This window comes from Phoenix dactylifera, chromosome 7 (genome assembly GCF_051530095.1).
Source record: "Phoenix dactylifera cultivar Ajwa chromosome 7, Ajwa_hap1_PhDact_Kaust_v1.1, whole genome shotgun sequence".
NCBI classification, from domain to species: Eukaryota; Viridiplantae; Streptophyta; class Magnoliopsida; order Arecales; family Arecaceae; genus Phoenix; species Phoenix dactylifera.
Window position 1 is genome coordinate 23,426,567 of NC_143196.1, and position 23,965 is coordinate 23,450,531.

The 23,965-nt window shown below is 37.6% G+C and overlaps 1 protein-coding gene across 13 annotated transcripts in view; it reads right to left on the reverse strand.

Annotated features, from left to right (window-relative positions):
- The window catches only part of NDC1 (NAD(P)H dehydrogenase C1), a 35,963-nt gene extending 12,626 nt beyond the window's left edge, over window positions 1–23,337 (reverse strand). For 2 of the 13 annotated variants that reach the window (XM_088701321.1, XM_008814811.4), the window contains exons 1-6: window positions 22,971–23,337; window positions 17,345–17,538; window positions 7,260–7,355; window positions 2,503–2,569; window positions 2,170–2,362; window positions 1,504–1,597 (exon numbers count right to left, since the gene is read on the reverse strand). In XM_088701321.1, coding sequence (XP_088557447.1) covers window positions 1,504–1,597; window positions 2,170–2,362; window positions 2,503–2,569; window positions 7,260–7,355; window positions 17,345–17,538; window positions 22,971–23,130 — 804 coding nt within the window. In that variant the 5' untranslated portion in view covers window positions 23,131–23,337. Of the gene's footprint in view, window positions 1–1,503; window positions 1,602–2,169; window positions 2,363–2,502; window positions 2,570–7,259; window positions 7,356–17,344; window positions 17,551–22,970 lie in introns of all 13 variants that reach the window. The other 11 variants (XM_039119645.3, XM_017846794.5, XM_088701329.1 and 8 more) reach the window with 7 other exon arrangements.
- Between the last annotated feature and the right edge of the window lie 628 nt (window positions 23,338–23,965).

The following is a 23,965-nucleotide window of genomic DNA, read 5'->3' on the forward strand; positions in this document are numbered from 1 at the left end:
GCATGTGAAGTAGAATTCATAGATATATTAGATTTTGAATCGTATATTATATTCTATTACCTGCAGTCACAGGTAGCCTATGACCCATATGAATATGAATATGGTGCGGCTGGGGCATCTTCTAGTAGCTACTATCCTACGTAGCCCAGAGCATCTCATGGGTTGGATTTTGCTGTCAGCATATTTGGATGGACCCCTCCACAGCCGTATTATCAGCCAGAGGATACTTCACAAAGCCAGAGCTTTAGCGAGAGATCCAAAAGTGCTCATAACCCGGCGCGCATTCGTTAGGGGATGAACGTACAAGACTACAACGCCGCTTGGTTAGAGGGGTGAATTGATGTGCCTCCTGACTATAATGATGATCCGGATATTAACAAGAGCCATCGCCACTCGACCAAATTTTATATATCGGTATATATGTTGTACTTTAAATGTATGTAATTGATTGTATTATTTTATAATTTTATATTACTACTTGATTTAAGGATATTTTATGTTATTTCTTGTAGCATGCAACATCTCACTAATCATTATGATTTGTTTCATTTTAAAATAATAAGATGCATCATTTAGGTTAAACCAGAATCATAGAAACATCAAAAAATATCAAGAATACATCAAAAAAGCATCAAATTAGGCTTAAAATTATTGAAAAAGTTCAAAAAGAGCAATTACTAATTAAATATTTTTGAAAACTCCAAAAAAAAAATATTTGCTTTCTTGCACCTATACCCAAAATAGCTTCCACACCTGCTCCCAATTCTAGCAGCTAAGGGATCGCCAACATCAGTCTGGTTCCAGGGTCCTCAATTGATTAAAAGTTAGAAACTTATACAACACCGACAAGATTGTATGAGATAAATCCAACACAACATAAGCTGCATTAACATGTGCAAGCAATTTAGTTGAGTTTGCTCTTTCTTTCTCCTTTTAACTAAAACTTGATACCCATGAATCCTCATCAATGTAGAGTTCCCTAAATAGCCTATCTAATAATTTGTTTGCTATTCTGGAGCTTCATGGTGCCTTGACGTGACTTCAAGAATCCTCTTAATGCAACTCTAGAAGAGCCTCACATGAAGAATGGTGCAAAAAAGGTATTATTATGGATACCAAGTGAAGGCCAGTGAAAAGATCTTGCATTGCTGAATTATTCATTTATTCAGAACTACACACTAGAAAGTGTAACATTCCTTCCATCGTAGGAGAAGGTGTTTGGGTGCTCCACTATGGTTAGACCTAGGTTTACCTTAAACCCATATCCTTAACCCCATACTTCGGCAACCCCGATGCAGAACCCTTGCTTCCACTTGCGTTCCCCTTTGGCATGACAAGACCCACCACATCTAATATTGTACCATGTCAATAAAAGTACAGCATAACAATATTTAAGAAAAGAATGACTAGTTACAAATTCAGTGAGAACCTTAATTTAAGATGGACAACTTGTAGAAACAAAAATGACATAGTAAATTATTGCATAAGCTCTTCAGAACTTACACGAGCATCCTCCAAGGTCGAGAAAGGAAAGGCATATTCAGCAGATCCTGGGACAACATCAAGTTTTGCTTCAGCTCCTAAAGCTAGAACCAGCCTGGCTGCCCAGTTTTCATAGAAAAAAAAAAATGCAACATCAGCAAGAGCATAATGAAGACAAAGTACAAGATGGAGAGTGAACTCAGAGATTGCACTCTCTCTCACACATGCAGAGACAAACATGCACACATGCAAGTGCAGACAGGGGCACCCCAAAAACAAGATGGAGTCCACAAAATAAGACCATGCAGAAGGACTGGCAGTAATATCCATTCAAGACAATAAGTCCCATGACACTGCTACCAAGTGTACTGTGTGTGCATGTATTTTGTATGTTTACATGATAAACTATTCCAGAAAACAATGTCCACAGTACATAAGAATTTATATAAATGTAAGAGCCAGAATCAATGATCATTCCTTTTCAAGTTGCAGAATCTTAATGTGAACAGACTAACAGAGCAAATTTGCTGTGGACACTTCGACTTGTGAAAGAATAAGAATTTTCTTTGAAGGATAGCAGTAAAGAGCAGAATAGAGAGACATAATACGATGCTGATGACAATCAAGTAGATAGACAAATACAAAGTCATAATAAAGAAAGAGATTCTGCAACATCGAGGCAGAGACCAGTCATATTCAATGATTATCCCACTCTCAAGTTGAACCAATCCTCCAGAGCGTGACCTTCCAGGCTCCCTCATTTCTATACGATTTAAGTGGTCCAAAGGGCGTAAAAGCTTGACCCTGTCCTTGACAAATTGCACACTGGTGTTCCTCAGTAAGTCTGTAAAGGACGGTGCTATTTCCCAGTCATCTACTTCTGCCATCCAGTGATATTCAGTAAGAGACATTCAGTAAGAAAATTAAATAAAATGAGTAATTATAGAAATTACAAAAGGAATAAACAAAGAGGTGAACAATATTAACAATGAACTGCTTTCAACTACAAATCTTTAGTACCTCCAGATAGTAGTTCATACAGCAATGGCTTAAAAACAAATCGATCAGACTGATCTACAAGCAGCACCTGAAATGTTTTAATAAATGACATTATATCGGAGCCTTTAGCTGAAAAAAAATCAAAATCAGAACCAAAGCAAAGTAATGTAAGCAAATATTAGTGAAACATATTATGTAAATTGTAAATTACAATAACAGCTTACATTGCTTATAGGAAGCAAGAAATCAACATGCAACAGTAGGGAAAAAATGAAACAGAGCAAAAAGAGACCAAAAATTACTAGAACCCCATATTTCAAAATATTTTGCAACGGAAGACAAATACAGGCATTACTTAGGAAGGATCCTGAACTATACTCATTTCCTATTGAAATGTCAAGATTGCTTAGCACTCGAAAGAAGAGTTCCCATCCTAATTTCAAGTCAAAATTGCCTCTTGAAAGACAACCATTGGTGAATTATATTTTATTACAACTTATGTGGCTAATAGACAGCAAGAAATCAACATGCAACACTAGGAATAAAATTTACAAGAAAATCCAGAATTCCAATTATTTTGCAACAGAAGACAATTACAGGCATCACCATTGGAAGGGTTTGAGAACTATACTCATTTTCCTATGACCATGTCAAGATTGCCACAAGAGGACCAAGAAGAAATCAAGAAAATTTTTTCATATCCCCAATTCTAATCAGATTGCCTTTTGAAAGAAAATGAAGTACCACACAAAGTCTTTCCAATCCAAGTCAAACTATTTGTCTCCTGATATGTATATTTGAACAATGCAATGTTGTAAGAACACACAAGCAACTTAATAAGTTCCAACATTTGTGGTCAGCATACACATAGTGGAAACAGAAGGAGATGGGCAATTGAACAATGTACAAGACAATTTGACAAAAAAAACTTACTAATTTCTCCCTGTAATTTCATAGTATGTAGGAAAATTGTTATGTGGAATTGTGGATCAATGAAGCCAGTGTTGGTTAAACTTAAGATCTTTATCTGGTTGTTTAAATTTGATTTTGTCAAAATCAGCACCAAGGAACCTAGAGGGGAATGAATGCCTAGGCTGTAGCTAACTAGGCATTATTTTATTTAAGCAGATGGATAGTTGAGCATACACATGCATGCATATGTACATGAAACCCAGAAAATTCCAGACAAAAACCCATTTTTGTTTTTCATATTTTTACTTTCATGAGTCATTCAATCTTCACTAGTACAATTGAAATGAACTTATAACTAAACTGGTAGTAAAAATTCGATAATTTACGATGCTTTTACTTCATCTTCTCCCCCGTCTCACTGAAATTGGCAATTTCTCATCTCATCCAATGCAAGGGCAAGATGGCAGACCTCCAGCAATTTTACACCAGTTCTCTTCCAACTGAAGGCCTGCCAGCAGTCATCCTACCACAAACAGACCTCAGTAGCCCAATGGCTGTGGTCTGACCATCATCATAAAGTATGCTTTGTGTACGTTGTCCCTTTTCTTTTATATATACTTCCTCTTCTCCCCTTTTCTTCCTCTTTTTCTTTCTTTTTCCTTCTCCTCTTATTCCTCTTCTTTCTCCCCTCTTTTTTGACTCCTCATTTTTATTCTCTTCCTCTTCTTTTTGCTTCTTTCTCCTCTTCATCTTTTCTTCTAGTTTCTCTGTTTTTCTTCCCCTGTTTTTCTCTTATTTCCATTTCTAATCTATTTTCTGCTCTTTAGTATTTTTTTGTCTTTTTCCTGTCAATTCTCTGCAATCCTCCTCATCACAATGGAAATCACAAATAGTTATTGCATGTTAAATTAACTTTTACTGCCATGCTTAACTAAGTAAATGATATGAGATGAAATAATGCATTTCTTCTCATGAATCTTAGCTCCTACCATGCTATAATGGTGTATTTGGTTATTTATATATACGAGTGTTTTTGGGGAAAAAAATGCGGTAATTGATCATTATTTTTTTCCTCTTTGCCTTCTCTAAAGATGGACCATGAAAATCATATGCAATCCACCTAGGCACTTAGGCACTTAGGCACTTAGGCACTTAGGCAGTCAGGGATCCCTACCAACTAGGGACTAATAGCTGCCTTGACAACCATGAACCCTGCAACCAAATTCACACCTTGGAACTATATTTTAAGTTTGTGGCATGATATTGAAACTGTTGATAGGGATGCAACTCAGTTGTTTTGGCCCATCACACAAACAGGTCAACCCAGAAAACAAATCAGATTTAGCTAGAAAAACATACACTACCAAGTCAAGCATGGGTTCTGGTTGTTTATGCTGAATATTAATCAGGTGAGGCCCCAAATCAATCTCAACCCAATGCAAAACCAACCTGACCAATTTTTTCCATTCAAATTCCTCATTCCTCATTTCCCTTCAATTCTTCATAAGGGACCTGCCACTCCTTCCTAGGGAATCACAATGGGCAACTAGGTTGCAAATGGAAACAATTTAGTTGTGGCCATACTTATGCCATAAAGACTTCGCAATATCTCCCATGCATCACCATCCCCTCACTCCAGCAACCTGACCTCATAGAGATGATCTACCACTTGCACAGACTTAGGTCACCATGGCACAGACTTAGGTCAAGTTTGAGTCCAAGTCAGAAAGATGATCTAGATTAACCTTGACTCACCTCTGACCATACCACTTGCAACTCCAACTGAGGGAGCTCATATATTGGTACTTCAGAGCTTATCAACAGTGGGTTCTCTTAGCTTTTGTTACTGTATCTATTGAAAAAAGATGTCTTTTTATCATTACAGTAAGCCTTCAGATCCTTGCACCACCCCCGCCCCTCAAGAAATAAAGAACAAAGGAGTTCCACACCATCTTGGGAATAGAAAAAAGAGCTGTTCAAGAATAACATAATTTCAGACAATTTCAGATAGATCACAATGTACAAACTCATACTGCTACATGTTATCTTTAGTGTGTGAATTGTTTTGATAAGTTATTAGAACCATGGACATCATAGATTTGATCCATAGCACACAACATTCATGAAATGGGGAATTTATACTTGAACAAATCGTCTAAGTTTCATGGTCCAATCATGTTATCATGGTACGAACTACGAAATATATCACAAACATCATTTATGCTCTTCTCTAGACATAATATCCTCTCACCAAATGAAGCAAAATATTTTAATTTATCATACTTAAGATGTCATTGTATAGTGATGTACTGTACAATCAAATGTAAACAAACTTGACCATCTTCCCTTCTTGAATTCTAAGTTCCAGGAGGAACACCTTAATCTGACTGATATGACAGTTGATACAGACAAATCGAAATACTACTCCTACATTGCAAAAAGAAGTAACATATTATTCTTCCTACTTTAGTAGACAAGCTTAAATTAAGTAGGATTCAATTTCTTGCTGAGTTTCTAGATCAAAACCATAGAGAAATTGCTCTACAAGAGATATATTGATATTTCACCAATGATATTCTCAATGAAATAGAAAGTCCTCAATCTTTGAGTTTGTTTTTGGTAAATATTAAACTTTAAGTGTTGCATAGTATATCATTATAAAATAGTAGTCCCACAATATGTCTGTCTAATCTTCTTTGTTCATCAAGGGCCTCAGCATCATGCACATCCATAGACTCCCAATACTACTGGTTCACAAGTTACATAATTTTTAACATATGGAGACATGCCTGACATAAAAGCATGCCAAAGTGTGACGAAACTGGATCTAAATGAAACCAAAACCATTCAATTATACCTACCAATCAGTCTTTGAACCTAAATGATGCAGCAGTTCACCAGAAAGTTTTGTGTGGCACTCTCCGAAAGAAGGCTCATCAAAAATAATAGGTGGTGATCTTTCTCAAATACTTCATCTTGTTAGTGTGTGGAAATCTGTCGACTTATTCTTATCAGTTAATCAATAAGTAATGTTTTATTGAGACAAGCTATCTCTACTCAGGCTTGCAAGATTCCAAATCACAGAATAAGATGAAATCAAGTTCACCAATTACTATATGTTTTATGATAAGATTTAAATGATAACATATTATCTTCTAACTTTTAAAATCTTTGAACAGATCCATTCCAGCCACTACAGTCGCTCTCCTTATAGTGTTCTACAAATTTCTTAATGACAATCCCATAATCTATATTCTATAGGCCTTCTTGAGCTTTGGTGCACCATATCACGTTGCTGCCCTTTATTCTGCAGCAATTAGCAGCTCATATCTTCCTATTTGTGGAAATCGTAGAGAAAAGCATGCAGTTCCATGGTACCTTTTATCAGAATCTCAACATGCTATTTAGTTCTTGAAATTAAATTCTATTCTCAAGCATCCAAAGAATGTTTGTAAAGTGGTTATGATCCACCAGAACATCATCATCCGCCATTAACAGCCACTGACCAAGAAGAGAAGAATTTATTTCAGTATGTTTAAGCCCCTCACTCTCCCTTTTCCTCTTTGCATTTTATTCCACTCAAAAACTAAAGAGATAATGTTGGATATTCAAAAGACCGATTTAAAGAGCATTTTATTCCACTTATTCTTCTCATATGATAAACTGTAAGAAATTCTGATTGGAAAGGTATAATTCTTCAATATAATGGACATACATAACAATTGAGATATAGAAAATACTGTGAGCATTTTAAGTAGCATTAATTTCACAAGGGTAACCAAAGCATATATGTTGGAATAGAAATCAGTTTCAGTTTTCAGTTTATCAAAACAATGTATTTCAAGAATTGCAGCAAAGCGTATTACCTGAGGCTTCCTATCATCAGGCCATACAAGAGACTCCAATCTTAAAGCAGTGTATAAGCCCCCAAATCCACCACCTAAAATGCAGACCCTTGGTCTCTGCAATGTGTAACTGCCTCAATTATTAGAGGGAAAAATAATCTAAATTATCATTTATTTGCATTTCTTTCAGTGATGCATCTAGTTACAATGCATATCAGTAAAATTAATGTCATCCAGGATAATATTCAAACCCTAAGAATATGAAGCATGACATCTTTTTTTAAATCGTTAAATTCATGATTCTTACTACTTCTCAAAATACACATACCAAAGCACGACATCAGAAAACAAGCTATTCATTAAGGACAGATGCTTCATTGGAAAAAAAAAACTAATGAAAAAAAAGAAGATAGATGGAATATAAAGCATTACCAACATAGTGTGTTTTCAATGATCACCTTGTTTAAACTAGATATAAAAGAAATAACGACATAAAAGTTAGTGAAGCGGAACTGGTTTAAATTAATTATTCCAATACAATTAAACATGTTTTAATAACATGCACAAATCAATCTTGCAGACAGAAAAAAGGATCTGGGATGGGAGACAAATTTCTAGACAAAGGTTTTCATTGAACTTCTGGAAAATAATTTAAAAAATCACTTGATCTCTTCTTCTGGGAACTTATGCTCTTGCATAATGTTCAGTTGGGGATTCCTTTAAGTGAGATGCAGAATAAGAGGGTTAAATTCAAAGATGCGGTAATTAAGGCTAAAGCACAAGTTGTGATCAGCTTGCAAAGTATGCAAAATTATATGAGTTTTTGCAATACATGTCAATTACATATAATCCAGTAATTTAGTTTACCTAAGTGTGAAATGAATTTATAATGCAAAAGAGGAACACCAGTTTCAATAGGTTCCAAACAACCTGAGCTTTTTTGTCTTACTATTGATTTGACTGTAGAATTAAGAGCAAGTCACTTAATTGGTCAAATCAATCATTTATTCAAGTTTAATGTGATTAGCTTATATTTTTATTTTGTTATTCCAATAAATAGCTGAAAACTGATGTTCATTCTTCTATTAATGTCTTTTGGTGACTGTGGCATACTGGCATGGTGAGAATACGGGGTTATAGATCAAAAAGGTCACCATTAGCCGATGTTGCATCTAATGCAATGACCAATTATAGCCAGCTTTTCATTATGATCATCATCACTAATAAAAATAGCCAAGTAATAGAAATTCAGTCACATATCAGACATGGAATTCTATTTCCAATTCAAAGAAAAGCCAATCACCTTGTACGGTTTGATGTATGTTCCAGTGACAAACAAAAAGTACTCAAAATCTACCTCACCCTAGGTAAGGATGCTTTGGAGCAGAAGCATCGTAGGAATCCAAGCCAACCATGGGGATCGCTATTGGTTGGTTACCTCCCACAATCCATATTTGAAGTTTTTGTTAGAATAATTTCAAAATATGGGCTTACACTGATTGCGTATTTTTGTTTTATAAAACGGGTTAGACGTATGGCTCAGAATGATACCATGGTTAAGCCCAATATGATGTGTGATCATTTTGTTTATGGATTTTGTGCACCTTGGATGTATAGGATTGAGTCCTATTTATTATGATAATTTTGGTATGTAGGCCAGGAAACCCAATTAGGGTTTTGGAGCCTTTAATGGGAAAGCTCCCTTTATGTTTCCTATATAAAGGTTAGGTCTCCCTCTCCTCTCCATATGGTTGATAGCTTGCCCCATTGACGGCTATCTTTTGTGAGGAGCAAAGAAGGGAAGATCCAGCCGCTATTATTCCAAGTGATTGAAGAATCGTATTCAATATGTCTTCCGCAGGTATATCTCTCAAACTTGAATACACTATTGTTGTGATTCTAAATCTTAGCATGTTATTATATATGATTAACAATTGGTATCAGAGCCTCCATGCTAGGATTAGAATCCTTCATGCAAAATTATTTAGAAATCTTCAAGATTTCGTTTTTTTCATCCTAAAGCCCGAAACTTCTAAATCTAATTCGCTGGATTTCTTCCTCTCGGTCTTTTGTTATTTCTGTCTATGATCAACAACATCTGGTTCGTTCCCTTAATAAATTTATTAGTATTTGTCAAGTTGTTTAATATTCATAAAATCGTATCAAACCAGATGTTGTAAAGTCCGAACGCAACTTTTGAAACATAAAATAAAAAAAAACATTGATGTGCGTTGGGGCCAGCGTGACATGTCATTGGTATTCTACTCTCCCTAGCAACTAGTTTCCCACCTTTTGTCATGAGATGGATGAACTAAATCTCTCTGTTTTTCCTTCTCCCGCAGACATCCTTCATCTTCTTCCCGTTTCACAAATCCCCTCTTCATGGGAAAGAAGAAGATGAAGGATGGCAAGAGGCCTTCCTCGCCGCTGGCCGGCGCCTCTGTGCCGTGCGACGACGGCGGAAGGAACTTCAGGCGGCTCGCACACCACCGCCGCAGGCGGAAACCACCGCCCAAAGGACCCCGGCCACAGTGGGATCCCGCCTCCTTCACGGGCAGAGATCACCGCTGTGGGGACCTATCCCGGCCATTCCACGGCCAGCCGCGCGCCACGGGGCGTCGCGGCGGCCCGGCGGGGGTCGTGTTGAGGACCCCCGCAAGCCACGCCGCAAGAGGAGCAACAACCGCACACCAACCGAGGGCCAAAGTAGCCATGCCAACCAAAGAGGACCATCGGACCATAAGGAGGCCAAGCCAAGGCCAACTACTTTGCTTGGAAAGCCTTGGCCAAACCCCTTCATACGGCCGAGCACGCCCAACCTCGGCCGAGCCAAACATGCGCCCATGCATGCCCAAGCCTCGGCCAAGCATGCCCAACCTTGGCCGAACCCGCCGCGCACACAGCCCCGCCGAAGCCAAGCCGCAGCCAACCTCACTTGCTACAGTGCGGCGAGGTTCTTGGGCAAGAACCTCGCCAGCTACAGTGCCCGCGCACAGCCAGGCCGCCAGCAGCCAGCTACAGTGCGGTGAGGTTCGGCAGGACGAACCTCGTCTGCTACAGGCGCGCGCGCGCCTGCCCGCCAGCGCGCCCAGCAGGCCGGCCGCCCGCGCACCCGCGCCCGCCCGCGCTTGCGCGCCCGCCAGCCTGGCGCATGCCCAGTCCCGCCCGGACTGGGACACGCCCAGCCGGGACGCGCGACCCGGTCAACCGGGACACGCGTCCCGTGCGCCCAGTCCGCGGGACCCATGCAGATCCCACCCTCCATCCTCTTCCATCCAATGGCTAAAAAGCAAGCCAAAGTTCAGCCGTGGGAGGGCCCTTCTTGGGTGATCTTTAGCCATTCATCTCATGCCAATCAACAGTGGAAAAGCTTTGGATCCATGTGAAGACAAATTGCCATGTTTTGTCTAGGACTTAGGCTATAAAAAGAGATGTAAAGGACCATTGAAAGGCATCAAGAGTTATTCTAGAGTCATGTTGTTATGTCGGCCATAAGGCTTGGGCGGCGTTTGTGCCGAATTCGGTCCTTAGATTTTGTGTTCTAGGACTTGGGCTAGTGGTAGATCCATCAATCTCCACTAGATTGGGCTAGGGAGAGATCTCTTCAATCTCTTTCTAGATTTCTTTTGCTTTCTTTATTATTGTTCTTCGTTCTTCAAGTTAGTGGAATATAAACCAAGTTTGCTTTCATTGTTGATCTTCTTCTTAAGTTATTCCACCGGGCGTTGCCTACAATCGGTCCATCGTCATCGTTTTCAAAGGCGCACGCGAGGAGCGCAAGGAAAGGGGCTTGGTGAGGGGCTTTGGACCGTGAGCCCCCATCAGGTCGCCGGCCACGGGTGGTGGCCGGCACGGTGGCTGCCATGGGAGGCAGCCACGGGTTGCTTCCATCCCCAAAAAAAAAAAAAACACAGGGGCGGCGGCCATGTGAAGAGGAAGAAGATAGTGAGGGAGAGAATAGCTTAGGGTTTTCCTTTTGCTTGGGCTTGGGCTTGGGCTTGTAAAGCCCAATCTGAATAAGTCCGTGATTGCGGGTTGGGCCTTTTATTTAGTCAGCCCATGTTTATTTCATTTGCATTTTATCTTAATGGATCAGAATGGGTTTTGGCCGTGGGGCTAAAAGCTAATAACCCATTTAATTATTGTTTAAAAACTGAATAATTTGAATTAGGCCCTCATGCATATTAATTATTAAATTGTTAAATTTTGGACATTTCTTGCTATATATGCTTTTTGTAATTAACATCTTTGTTTAATCAATCACGTGTTTTTTATTATGTTTGTAGTTTTTTTGATGGTTATGTTATTGTCACATAAACCATTATTTTTGTGATTGAAATTTGTTGGGCATAAAGACTATCTTTATTTTCCCATTAAGATAATATTTTGAAATTGAAGTGGGTGGTAGCCACCAAAGTGGCACACTCACTGATATTTATCTGATTTTCTCAACAAAAAAAAGGGTAGCATTGCATTTTGTCAAATCATTGAATGCAATATCTTGTCCGAAGATGTTATTGTATATGATGATTTGGAAAAATGACATGAAGTGATTAATGGGATTGCATTAGCCTAGAATCATTCTTCTGCCCAAAGGTGATGGTGTTTCGAAAGCTGATGTGATTTTGTTAATTGGCTTCATGATATGTCTTAAGAGTACCTTATAGCGTGTTGTATTGTTAGCCCAAAGGTGACTTTACAATGATGCACCGAGGCTCTTACCGTAATTAGACTTATATGTTTTTTCAAGTTGATTACGGACTATCTAATTAATAGCCCAAGTTAATTAGATAGATATGTTATCATCCATTGATTGCATGCATCATATTTGGATGATATTAAATAAAATATGTTGTTTCTGCAGTTTTGAATGCCTCTTCCCTTTCAAGCCAATTCTCCGCCATTGAAACCTTGACTGGAAATAATTATGTGAGATGGAAACGAGACATAAAAATAGCATTGGGTCTCTTGGGTTTAGATTTTGCTTTGAAGGAGCAGCCTTCAAAACCAACAACTAAGAGCACTGTCGAATACAAGGCTGAGTATGTCAAGTGAGAAAGAGCTAACATGCAATTCAAGTGATTTAAGATCTGTGCAGGATGTGATCCATTCAATAGTGGATTCGCATGGAAAATACAACCATTCTCCAGCGTTGTTTATGAAATTAACCATCTACATGCAATTCAAGTCTGGTTAGAGGGAGATTTAACGACAATTGTGGCCTGGATCATTGGTGTCTTAAGGTTGAAGACCAGACTACCAACATTATTGAGAGGGGAATCAAGTGCCAAGTCTCCTGGCCAATTTGGGTTCATAGGCCGAGCAACTCACTATTTGGATTGACGTCTTCCCACCTCTAGTGTCTCAGTTTGCATCTGCTGATGTCTCTGGTTTTCCTTATATGAGAGCGTAATGGGAGCTTTGCCTATCACCCACATAAACCCATGAAAGAATGGAGCGGTGTTGGAAAAGCAACACTCTTTTAAATATCTATGAATACATCACCTTGGGCTCTCAAGATGGTAGCCTTAAGCAGCCCAAATACAGCCTACCAAAAGTTTTAGTTACTACGATTAGCTCACTCAGCCTAGTCATGCTCTGAACGGCAAAAAGAGACTAAATGAAACAATATAATTATGGAGGAAAAATGAAAAGGAGAAGCTAGAAGGTTTTGTGAACGGATCCAATCTCTTTTGTCACTAGCCCAATATCTCGGCCCATAAGCCAGCAAAGAAATAGACAGACTGAAGACCTCCATTGAATAAGCTCAATTGCAAAAGAAAAAAAAAAATGTGGTCCCACCGCACCTTCTGTCAAAGCCCATTGGCCCATTCTTAATAATGACTAAAACTATAAGAGATCCATTAGGAGCAATGACCTTTTGGATCTTACTCACACTGATATTAGTGGACCGTTACTTTTTACTATATGTGGGAACAAATACTTCATAACCTTCATTGATGATTTTTCGTGTTATGGTTATGTTTGCTTGATTAATGATAAATCCTTTGCTCTTGAGAAATTCAAGATATTTAAAATGAAAGTAGAAAAACAATGTGGGAAAAGTATTAAAGTTGTGAGATCTGACCGTGGTGGTGAATACTATGGTAAGTATGACGAGTCCGGTCAGAATACGGGTGATTTTGCAAGTTTTTACAGCAATGTAGGATAGTCCCTCAATACACAATGCCAGGAACACCTGAGCAAAATGGTGTTTCTAAAAGACGTAATCGGACTCTGAAGGATATGGTTAGGAGTATGATGAGTAGAACAAATTTGCCAGAATTCTTATAGGGTGAAGCATTGAAATCTGCCATGTACATTCTGAACAGGGCTCCTAGTAAAGTTGTTGAGAAAACTCGTTTTGAATTGTGGACAAGTCGTAAATCCAGTTTAGCCCATTTTAGAGTTTGGGGCTGCTCAGTTGAGGTTAGGATTTATAATCCTACTGAAAAGAAATTAGACCCCAAATCCACACCAGAATTTATAGATCAAAGGGCTATAAGTTCTATTGTCCTAATCGTGGCACCAGAATTGTTGAGTCCATTATAGCAAAGTTTCTGGATAATGATATTGGTAATAGTGGAAGTTCTGTATTAAAGAAATTTTTTGCAGAATCGAATCAAGTTGTGGTTTCAATTTTCATTGTACAAGAAAGAGTTATTTCTCAGCTGATTACCACAGTTAATGAAGAACCTGGGCATCAAGAAGTGCCTCACGTTCCTCCTCCAACAATGGTTGAGTCAGTTTTTTGAACCACAGGTTAGAAGATCACAAATGGAAAGAAGGTCTGCATTGCCTAATGACTATATTATCTACTTACTAGAGAGTGATTTTAATATTGGGCATAATATTGATCCTGTCTCTTTTAATGACGCATTAACAAGGCCTGACTTAGATAAATGGTTGAATGCCATGGAAAATGAAATGCTTCCTATAGAGAAAAACAGAGTTTGGGAACTTGTTGAACTTTCACCACATGTTAAGACCATAGGTTGCAATTAGATTTACAAATCCAAGTAAGACTCAAAAAGGAATGTTGAACGACAAAAAGCTACATTGGTTGCTAAAGGGTTCACTCGACGAGAGGGCATCGACTATAATGAAACTTTTTCACCGATTTCATCAAAGGATTCTTTTAGAATTATCATGGCACTTGTAGTATACTATGATTTGGACCATTCATCAAGAGGATGTTGAGACAGCATTTTTAAATAGATATCTGTGTAAAGAAGTTTACATGAGGAAACATGAAGGTTTTGTCGTAGAGGAAAAGAAAAATTTGGTGTGTAAGTTGAACAAATCCATATATGGGCTCAAGCAAGCATCCCGACAATGGTATTTGAAATTTGATGAAGTTGTGACTTCTCTTGGATTTGTTTGAAAATACAGTGGACCAATGCATTTATCTCAAGATCAGTGGGAGAAAATTCATTTTTCTTGTTTTGTATGTAGATGATATTTTACTTGTCAGTAGTGACTTAGGGTTACTTCAACTAGACAAAGAAAATATTATCAGCTAATTTTGAAATGAAAGATCTTGGGGAAGCTTCTTTTGTACTTGGAATTGAGATACAACGTGATAGAGACCGTGGCTTGTTGGGCCTTTCACAGAAGACATACATACGACACATCCTAGAAAGGTTCAATATGCAAAACTGTGCACCCAGTTATGTACCTATATAGTAAAAGGGGATAAGTTTAGCAAAGCCCAGTGTCCAAGAAATAAACTTGAAAGAGAATCTTTGAAGAACATACCCTATGCAAGTGCTGTAGGGAGCCTGATGTATGCTCAAGTTTGTACTAGACATGACATAGCCTACGCAGTGAGCGTCCTTAGTAGATTTCAATCGAATCTAGGACAAGAGCATTGAAAAGCAGCCAAGAAAGTTATGAGATATTTAAAAAAGATTGAAGGTTATATGCTTACCTTTCAGCGTACAAATCATCTTGAGGTGGTAGGCTACTCAGATTCTGATTTTGCAGGATGTCAAGATGATCTGAAGTCAACTTCAGGTTATATTTTTATGATGGCTGGTGGTGTTATTTCTTAGAAAAGCGTTAAGCAAACTCTAGTGGCTTCCTCTACTATGCAGGCTGAATTTGTGGCATGTTATGGAGCTACAGTCCAAGCTATTTGGTTGAGGAATTTTATTTCTGGACTGAAAATTGTTGATTCTATATCGAGACCAATTACCATCTACTGTGATAATAGTGCAGCAGTATTTTTTTTTTTCAAAGAACAACAAGAGTTCTGATGGTTCTAAGCATATAGACATCAAGTACTTGGTGGTCAGAGATAAAGTTAAAGAAAGGCAGTCAAAAATAGAGCATATAAATACAGAGGCAATGATTGCAGACCTATTGACTAAAGGACTCGCACCGAAAGTTTTTAAGACACATATTACTAATATGGGCATTGCGGAAACCTTTGATGTTTTGGTTAGTGGGAGTTATTTATGTAAAGAAACTACATTTTGGCTTGATCCCTTTTTTTTACGGAATAAGTAGGCAACCCATATGCTTCGAGTACAGCCTCTTCCAATAATAATAACATTATCTTCCTATTTATAATTTTGTATTTTGTGCACAGAAATTATAATTATGTTTGAGCATGCATTTCACATATGTCTTTTACTATGTTATCATTTTGATCTCGAGATATAATGCATAAAGACAAGATGTGAGTCTCTTTTGAGACATGTGGCTTCTTTTGAAGCATTTATGAGGACCGATATGAATTAGCACACCTTTGATCACATTTTGGTGCTAAGTTCATACTACATACTACCACATTGGTTGGAGGATGGGGATCCATGTCGATAAGGATGTTAGTATTTGTAGCTATGAAGTGGTCTTACATCGATTAAATAGTGTAACGACTTCCATGTTCAATGTTGATGTTCTTGTTGGACCGGATCATGTATCCAAGGTGATTATCATTTGAGCTATTTGTGTGGCCACTTTTGTAGTCTAACCCGAGAGTCGTTTTCAAAATAAAGTTTTTTTTAAATTAATATGACAATCCGTGTTCACCCAAGTGGGAGAATGTTAGAATAATTTCAAAATATGGGCTTACACTGATTGCGTATTTTTGTTTTATAAAACGGGTTAGACGCATGGCTCAGAATGGTACTATGGTTAAGCCCAATATGATGTGTGATCATTTTGTTCATGGGTCTTGCGCCACTTGAATGTATAGGATTGAGTCCTATTTATTGTGGTAATTTTGGTATGTAGGCCAGAAAACCCAATTAGGATTTTGGAGCCTTTAATTGGAAGGCTCCCTTTATGTTTCCTACATAAAGGCTAGGTCCCCCTCTCCTCTCCATATGATTGATAGCTTGCCCCACTGACGGCTATCTTTTGTGAGGAGCAAGGAAGGGAAGATTCAGCCGCTATTATTCCAGGTGGTTGAAGAATCGTATTCAATATGTCTTCCGCAGGTATATCTCTCAAACTTGAATACACTATTGTTGTGATTCTAAATCTTTGCATGTTAGTATTTTGATTAATAATTTTCCCTATATGGCCTGTATACTTTAGCTTTATTACCAAGAACTTGTGGACCAAGACATAAAAAAAATGCATTTTGGCAAAAGTATAAAGCTAAAGTATATAGTATTTCTAAAGACTCCATATATAGTATTTCTAAAGACTCCATATAGGCAAGAGAAAATACCAAAAGGGCATGTACAAACCCATTGGTCATTGGTCAGCCAGAAGATCAGCAAAAATAACTTGTTCAAAATATTGACTTTCCTAATCAAAATGACTTCCTAACCAGATAAGATTCGGATGCTTAATATTAGGAGTTTGATGATTCTTAAAACATCTTCTAATATGCAGAACTTAAATAAATCACAAAATTTTAAAACTCTGAGACAAAGATAAGTTATAATAAATTTAAATTATATATTTACAAAGTACGGCACCAAGCAATTAAGTTTATGATTTGACATCATACAGAAAACAAGTACTATTTGTGAAAGTGTTGATGGCATTATTTGTCTAACTACATTTGGAACACAAAAAAGCCAATTTTGTAACGGGAAAAAATCCAAAATTTTCACACTTGAAATATATATATGTATACATATATTGACCTGGTTATCTGGCCATGTGTATGATGAAGGTTCTGTTTCACCTTCAGATGTGTGCCGAACAAATCTGTTATCTTGTACTCCAGATGATGAAATACTGCAAAAGAACCTTACAGGAGTCTTGTTGAATAAAGATAATTTGCCAGTGTATCTCCTTGAACAATCCAGAAACAATTTCTCCCAATGATCTCTGGCTGCTGAAATTGTTCCTAACAAAGATTTGTTAACCAAAACTTTGGAAAAGATAACTGAGTTATGCTTATTCTGATATACTCCTTGTCATGCAAATAAGGACTTTTCTTTTCACTTAGAATGCAACTAGAAGATACAATGTGCAAACATAACTCTTATTGTTAAAGAAGACCAATAATTAAGGTGCCATTCATCCACTCAGCAAAATACCAGCACATACCATGTTAATGTCTAATCAGCACATGGCACAGATGTGTGCCAATGTTGCGTGGCAGTGCATTTGAAGCACTGCCATGGCACAGCATTACACATCCAATGCCAGTGTCAAGTCAACATGGCCCAGTACACAGCAAGAAATACTAAAACTAATACTATTTATCTGCATAACAAATTTAAATTGTAAATATAGCAGCATCAAAATATAGTATCGCATGCGTATGTGCGTGACAACATATCTTATGATAATTATCAATTCATGTATCATATTAAATTTTTACAAGATGTATACATATAAGGGGATTCTTTGGTGCATAACTTTCATTGGTCAATGGACCTTCTAAAACAGTCGGGTGAAGTGACCTTGCTTACTTCCCACTTTCCCATTGCACTTCAGCCACTCTATCCTTCACTTACTCATCGCTCACTTACCACTTTCCTAATCTACTTCAGCCACTCTATCCTTCACTTATTCATTGCTCATCTACCTCTTTCCCATTCCACTTCAGCCACTCTGTCCTCTACTTACTAATCCAGGCTCCACAAAGTGTCAGCTTTCTCTACTCCAATATACTCCACCTGCATTTCCAATAGTTAGCACTGAGTAAAGCATCATCCCATTCCCGAGCAGCAGCCTGCCTCTCCATAAGCAGCAACCAATCAAGAAAGAGCACTCTATTGTGGATATACATCACAGCATGCATTTGTCAATACCATACATGGTACCTCCATGCTGATAGCACATACAATTCAAAGCTTGGAACTGTACATGGCACAAGGGCCTGCCCCGGTGCCCTGCAAATCACAGGGTATTGCTTGGTGCCATCCTGTGTCAAACTATACCAGTTCAATAAGGTTCTCGCATGGCTTGACATTAACTATTACCAAGCCAAGAGGCATGGCAGAACCACCCCCCCAAAAAAAAAAAAAAAAAATCTTTGCCTCATTCTTGAGAGGGAAAGGGAGCTAAGTGGTAGACTCTTGAGGTAAGGACTATAAAACATGCATGCAACAATGGTATCTAAACTTATGTGGTGTGATGTTAATATGTTATTAGGTGTTGTAAAAGCTTAATGTATTATTTGTGAAATAATGAACAGATACTCAAGCACAAAACAGGCACTTTCCATTATGTTATGTCCGAGCCATGATAATGTGTAATCTTTATCATCTAATATCATTTTTCTCATGAAGATGTTCTGTTATTGTGTAATATCATGCCATCTTACATTAAACAGTATTAATCATCACACAAAAATATCTTCATTTTTTTATTTCAGAATGCTATTTCTTTATTTGAATTCTTTTCTTCTGCGTAAGACTAATTTAAAAGCCTTAGAAAGAAATTTAGGATAGTTTTAATATATAAAAAGGATAATCCAAAGCGAAACTGGTTGAGTGCCTATAGCATGCTGATGTATAACGAGCACTAGCACAGCACCAGCACACAACATCCCTCCTCCATCGCCCCCTTTCTCTTTTTCAACCCTTGCAGCATGAGTGGTTCAAGAGTGCTATGTTCTCTTTGTTTCATTTTCTTTTTTCTTTTAATACCTTATGTGATTGTTTTATGACTGGATCAGGGATGATTTTGAAGATTAACTATTTCATCCTATAGCCTTTGGTTCTGATTTAAATATGTCGATGTTGTCATTATATCTTTTATTGCTTCTTTATGCAAGATTATGAGCTTGAATTGTTGTCAAACTTTGGATTATAATAAGTTTTTGTCTGTTGTATCTATATAAAACCTGGTAGAGTCAAATTGTTATGCCCATAATCTGTCTTGCTGAAATGTCTCCATTAACTATAAGGTTCACTAGCAACCTGGAATACACAGTTGTAGCATGTTTTGCACACAGTTATGCATGTCCTATACACATTTCATACCTGTTTTTTACAAACTTAGGAACTGGTCAGCAAAGCAGAGTACTGAGAAATAACATTTTTGGTCAACACGCCCCAATTGTGAATGGTAGGCAAACCAAAACTGGAAGTTAAGTTGTCAATGTTATTTTGAAAATGAAAGAAAGACATCAACATTATATAATATTTTTGCTGTTTTAATAATAAGGTAGAGAAAGTTATGCAATCCCTTGAACATAAATTATTTTATCATCTATATTTAAAGGCTTGTAGCATCAACCTTCTGATAACATGTATGTTAAAATTTAAAATGTCTCCCTTGTGATAACATGTATGTTAAAAATTGAGATGTCTCCTTTAACTATCGAATTATATAATAGTGTAATACACTATTAATTGAACTTGTAATGTAAAGACGGATGCACAATCTCTTCTATATGATATGAACTTTACTACAACTCGAAGAAACTACGGCCTGTTGGTGACCATCCTCTTTTCATTAACTCTGACAAGTTGCTAAACAATAGAATCCATAAACTATTGACAGCAATGGGTACCAACCACAAAGTTGAGGATGAATCTATAAGTACATGAATTATAGTAATTACAGCATGTATTACTTTAATCCTTCCACAGAGTGAAAGGAGAAATATTTGAAGGGAAGTTGCAATAAATAGGGATTTCTCCTTCCAGTTATTATTTTTTGAATTTATTATTTTTGGCTGGCTGAAACATAGGCACAGCCGGCACATAGACCCAGAACCTAGGCTCTAGGTACCATTTTTGCAGCTCATCTACTGCCTATTGTCTTTTAGAACTTTGACTATAGGAAAGTATTGCTTGGTAGTCGTCTGGGACATGACTGTGCCCAAATTATGCTCCTCATCATGGAGTTTGCTACAATTTGAAGGACTTCAGACTTAATGACCCTAGCAACTGTGTGGTTCAATTCCAGCGCTTATCATGTGGACCGAAGTAGAGTTTGTGTTTGCAGTATTGAAGGTTTTGTCTTCTGCATCTCACTTCCCACTCAATGAAAATGTTGATAAGTTCATGTTCGTATCATACACAATGATCTGATAGGAGAAAATCTGAAGGTGATGAAATATTAGATTAAAAATCATTAAAGAAGAAGAATGTTTCCAAGGTTACGTTCAACCCAGATAACAGAGACAACAATGAGAAAAGAGCAGAAAATGGGCAAATATAAGATATTTGATCACAAGTAATATGTGGAATGCATGTCTCAGTTTACACTTTTGTCATTGTTTCTATAGTTTCTAAAATTTGCATATGTACAAATTAAAATGATGTCTTCTACTTGTAGGAACCTTTGCATATGGAAACATTAAGGTTATCTCTTTTGTACAAATCTCTGTCATAGTGTACATAAACATTTTGTTGACGTCTTCTAATTGTAGTAAAAAAAAATCTGCCATGCATATCTTATCAGAAACTCTTAACCAGTTAGTTATACTTATCATGCTAATTCTAAAGGTAGCACATACTCATGTTTGCATTTTACAGGACATTGCAAGGACAGGTAAAAAGGGTACTCTCAACTTGCATCAGGCTTCGGCAATTAATTAGTTTCTTATTCATTTTTCTGGTTAGCAAAGTTTGGGCCTTAAAGTTCATAGACATTTTGGAAAGCCTGCATTTGTAGTTGCAATGGCAGTTGTGAACAACAGGTTCCATCAGTAATCAAATCGAATGTCAAAAGCCATTGGAGGACTATCAAAACTAACCATTTCAAGATATAGAAACTTATAGCTTAAAGTGGTGTCCCATGGTACGGTACATTTAAACGGGCTAATATGAACAAAAATCCTCTGGTGCATGCCCCAGAGGTGATCGTATAAAGCGGTCTTCCTATTTTACCATGTATCCTATCACATCCATCTCAATATGGAAACCAAAAAGTCAAAGTGGGATAGGACTCCTTCTATTAATAGAGTCCATTCATCCCATGGCTTAAAAAAAGGAGGGAGGAATACGCGAAGCATTGTCCACGAAGTCGTTCACCCATATCCCCCTCTTCTTCCTCGTCAAACCATCTTTCCCTCTCCATTCGTCGATGAGACCTTCTTTCTCCTGCATGAGTCCCTTTCTCCTCCTCTGAATCTTCTTCCTTATAAAGGCATCCCTGCCAAGTGTGTATCACATGGCCACGGACTGCATATTGGTGAACACTATATTTTACAAACTATATATCAATTTTTTTGAACATATATATTAGATCATTGTTGAATATATTTTACAAGTTATATATCGATTTATCTGGACGTATGTATTAGATCACTACTAGGTATATCCATTTGCTTGGACATATATATTAGGCCACTACTGGGCATTAGGTCACTACCAAAATTTTGATAGCTTAAAATATGTATCAGAAACACGTTGAGTGTGTATCATCTAGATATCTATTGTGTACTGATAGACACAATATTCTAAAAACTATGTATCAATTTACCTAAACGTGTATCGATTTGTCTAGAGGTGTGTATTAGATCACTACGAAGTATGTATTCAAGAAGCTTAAAGTATATATCAGAAATCCATCAAGTATGTATCATCTAAACATGTGCTTGTACTGGTGAATATGATTATTGAAAAATGGATATTAATTTATCCGCATATGTATTGATTTGTTTGGCGGTGTATACAGGATCTCTGCTAGCTATATATCTAAAAAGCTTACAGTATATATCAGACAGTTATCAAGTATATATCACCTCGATATGTAATATGTGCTAGTGAACACGATATTCTGAAAACTATATATCAATCTGTCTAGAGGTGCATATGGGTCATTCGATGACAAATTTACTAGATGTGTATTACCTAATCATATCCTATGTGCTGATGAACACAGTTTATGGTCATGGGAAGGAAGGGATTCCATATTTCAAAGAAGGAAAAAAGGAGATTCGAGGAGGAAGAGGAAGGAACGAACGGAGAGGGAAGGATGGCTTGATGAGGAATAAGAGAGGGACAAGGGCGAACAGCCTCACGAATGATGCTTTATATATTTTCTTTTCTTTTTTTCAAAATCTCGTGGTACGGACTCCGTTAGTAGGAGTCCTGTCCCATTTTAATTCTTTGATTTCCACTTTAAGATGGATGCGATAGAATACGCGGCAAAAAAGAAACACCGCTCCATATGCGCATCAGAGGATATTTGTTCGGCTAATATGGATCCAGCTGCTATAAAAGCATGTGTCTAGTTAAATATAATTCATTTTCCAAAGAGTTAACCATCAATGAAACTATGACTCGCCAATGTGCCTTATATCGTTTCTCTGACTTACACTGAGGAAATGCAAGCGTTTCGGATCAAAGAGAGTAGTACCTTTAAAGGGTTCTCTGAAGGCCATGGCTCTCCATAAGCGCGACGAACGAAAGTGGGCGAGATCCCTTCTGCTTTGGGGACGAATCTCTGCCCTCCTCGGGCCGTTCACGGAGGGTCCTCCACCGAGAATCGGGGAGCACCGCCCGGCCAATTGGCTCATCGCGGTGGCGGACGGCACCGGTTGCTGGAGAATGGCCAAAACCTAGGAACCCAAGGGGTGGGTGCGAGGGGAGCGCGACTGGATAGCGTTGCTTTGCTGCTATTAGTTGTAAGCTCCTTGGAGCGGAGCGTGAACATTCTATTGGGAATCCTAGTGTGCTTGAGTTCGCGTTGTGTCCATCATTCCGACCGTTCAAGTTTCTCTCACAAGGACGGACGCCACGTATCCATCTTTATGAAGCCAAATAATGGCCTAGTTAGCTGAAGTGGATATATGCTGTAAAAATCTTAATACATGTCTTCCCAAAGTTTTGGTCAATCCCTTTTTCCCTCCTTACCAAAAGAATTATTACAATTACTATATTCAATTTTAAAGCATGTCCACCATTGTATGGTGTGTTAGACATATGCACTACATGTTTGAAGAAAAGGAGAAGAGAATGCGAGAGTGGTATCGATTTGAATTTGAGAATTCAATATATTTGGGTCAATTTTTTTAAGAAACATGGTGCAAATGTTGGATAAATATGCAATGATTCAAAACGGAGATCGCACCCTTCTAGTTTGAAAGTAAAATTAGAGAAATAGATAGAATAATTTATTTGGGAGTTTTATGAAAACATTTGATCTAATTTGGAAAGGAGAAGAAAACATGCATGATAGTTAATGGTGATAAAAGGTTAATTAACACATTTTCTAAATAAATAGATGGAGTATTATTGGTATAAAAATTAAGAAATGGAACCAAAGGAGAATATTCTTTGATTTTGAAATTGTTAATTTTTGTATTTGGTATTAGATATAAAAAGACTATACGAATAACTATAAGTAAAAAT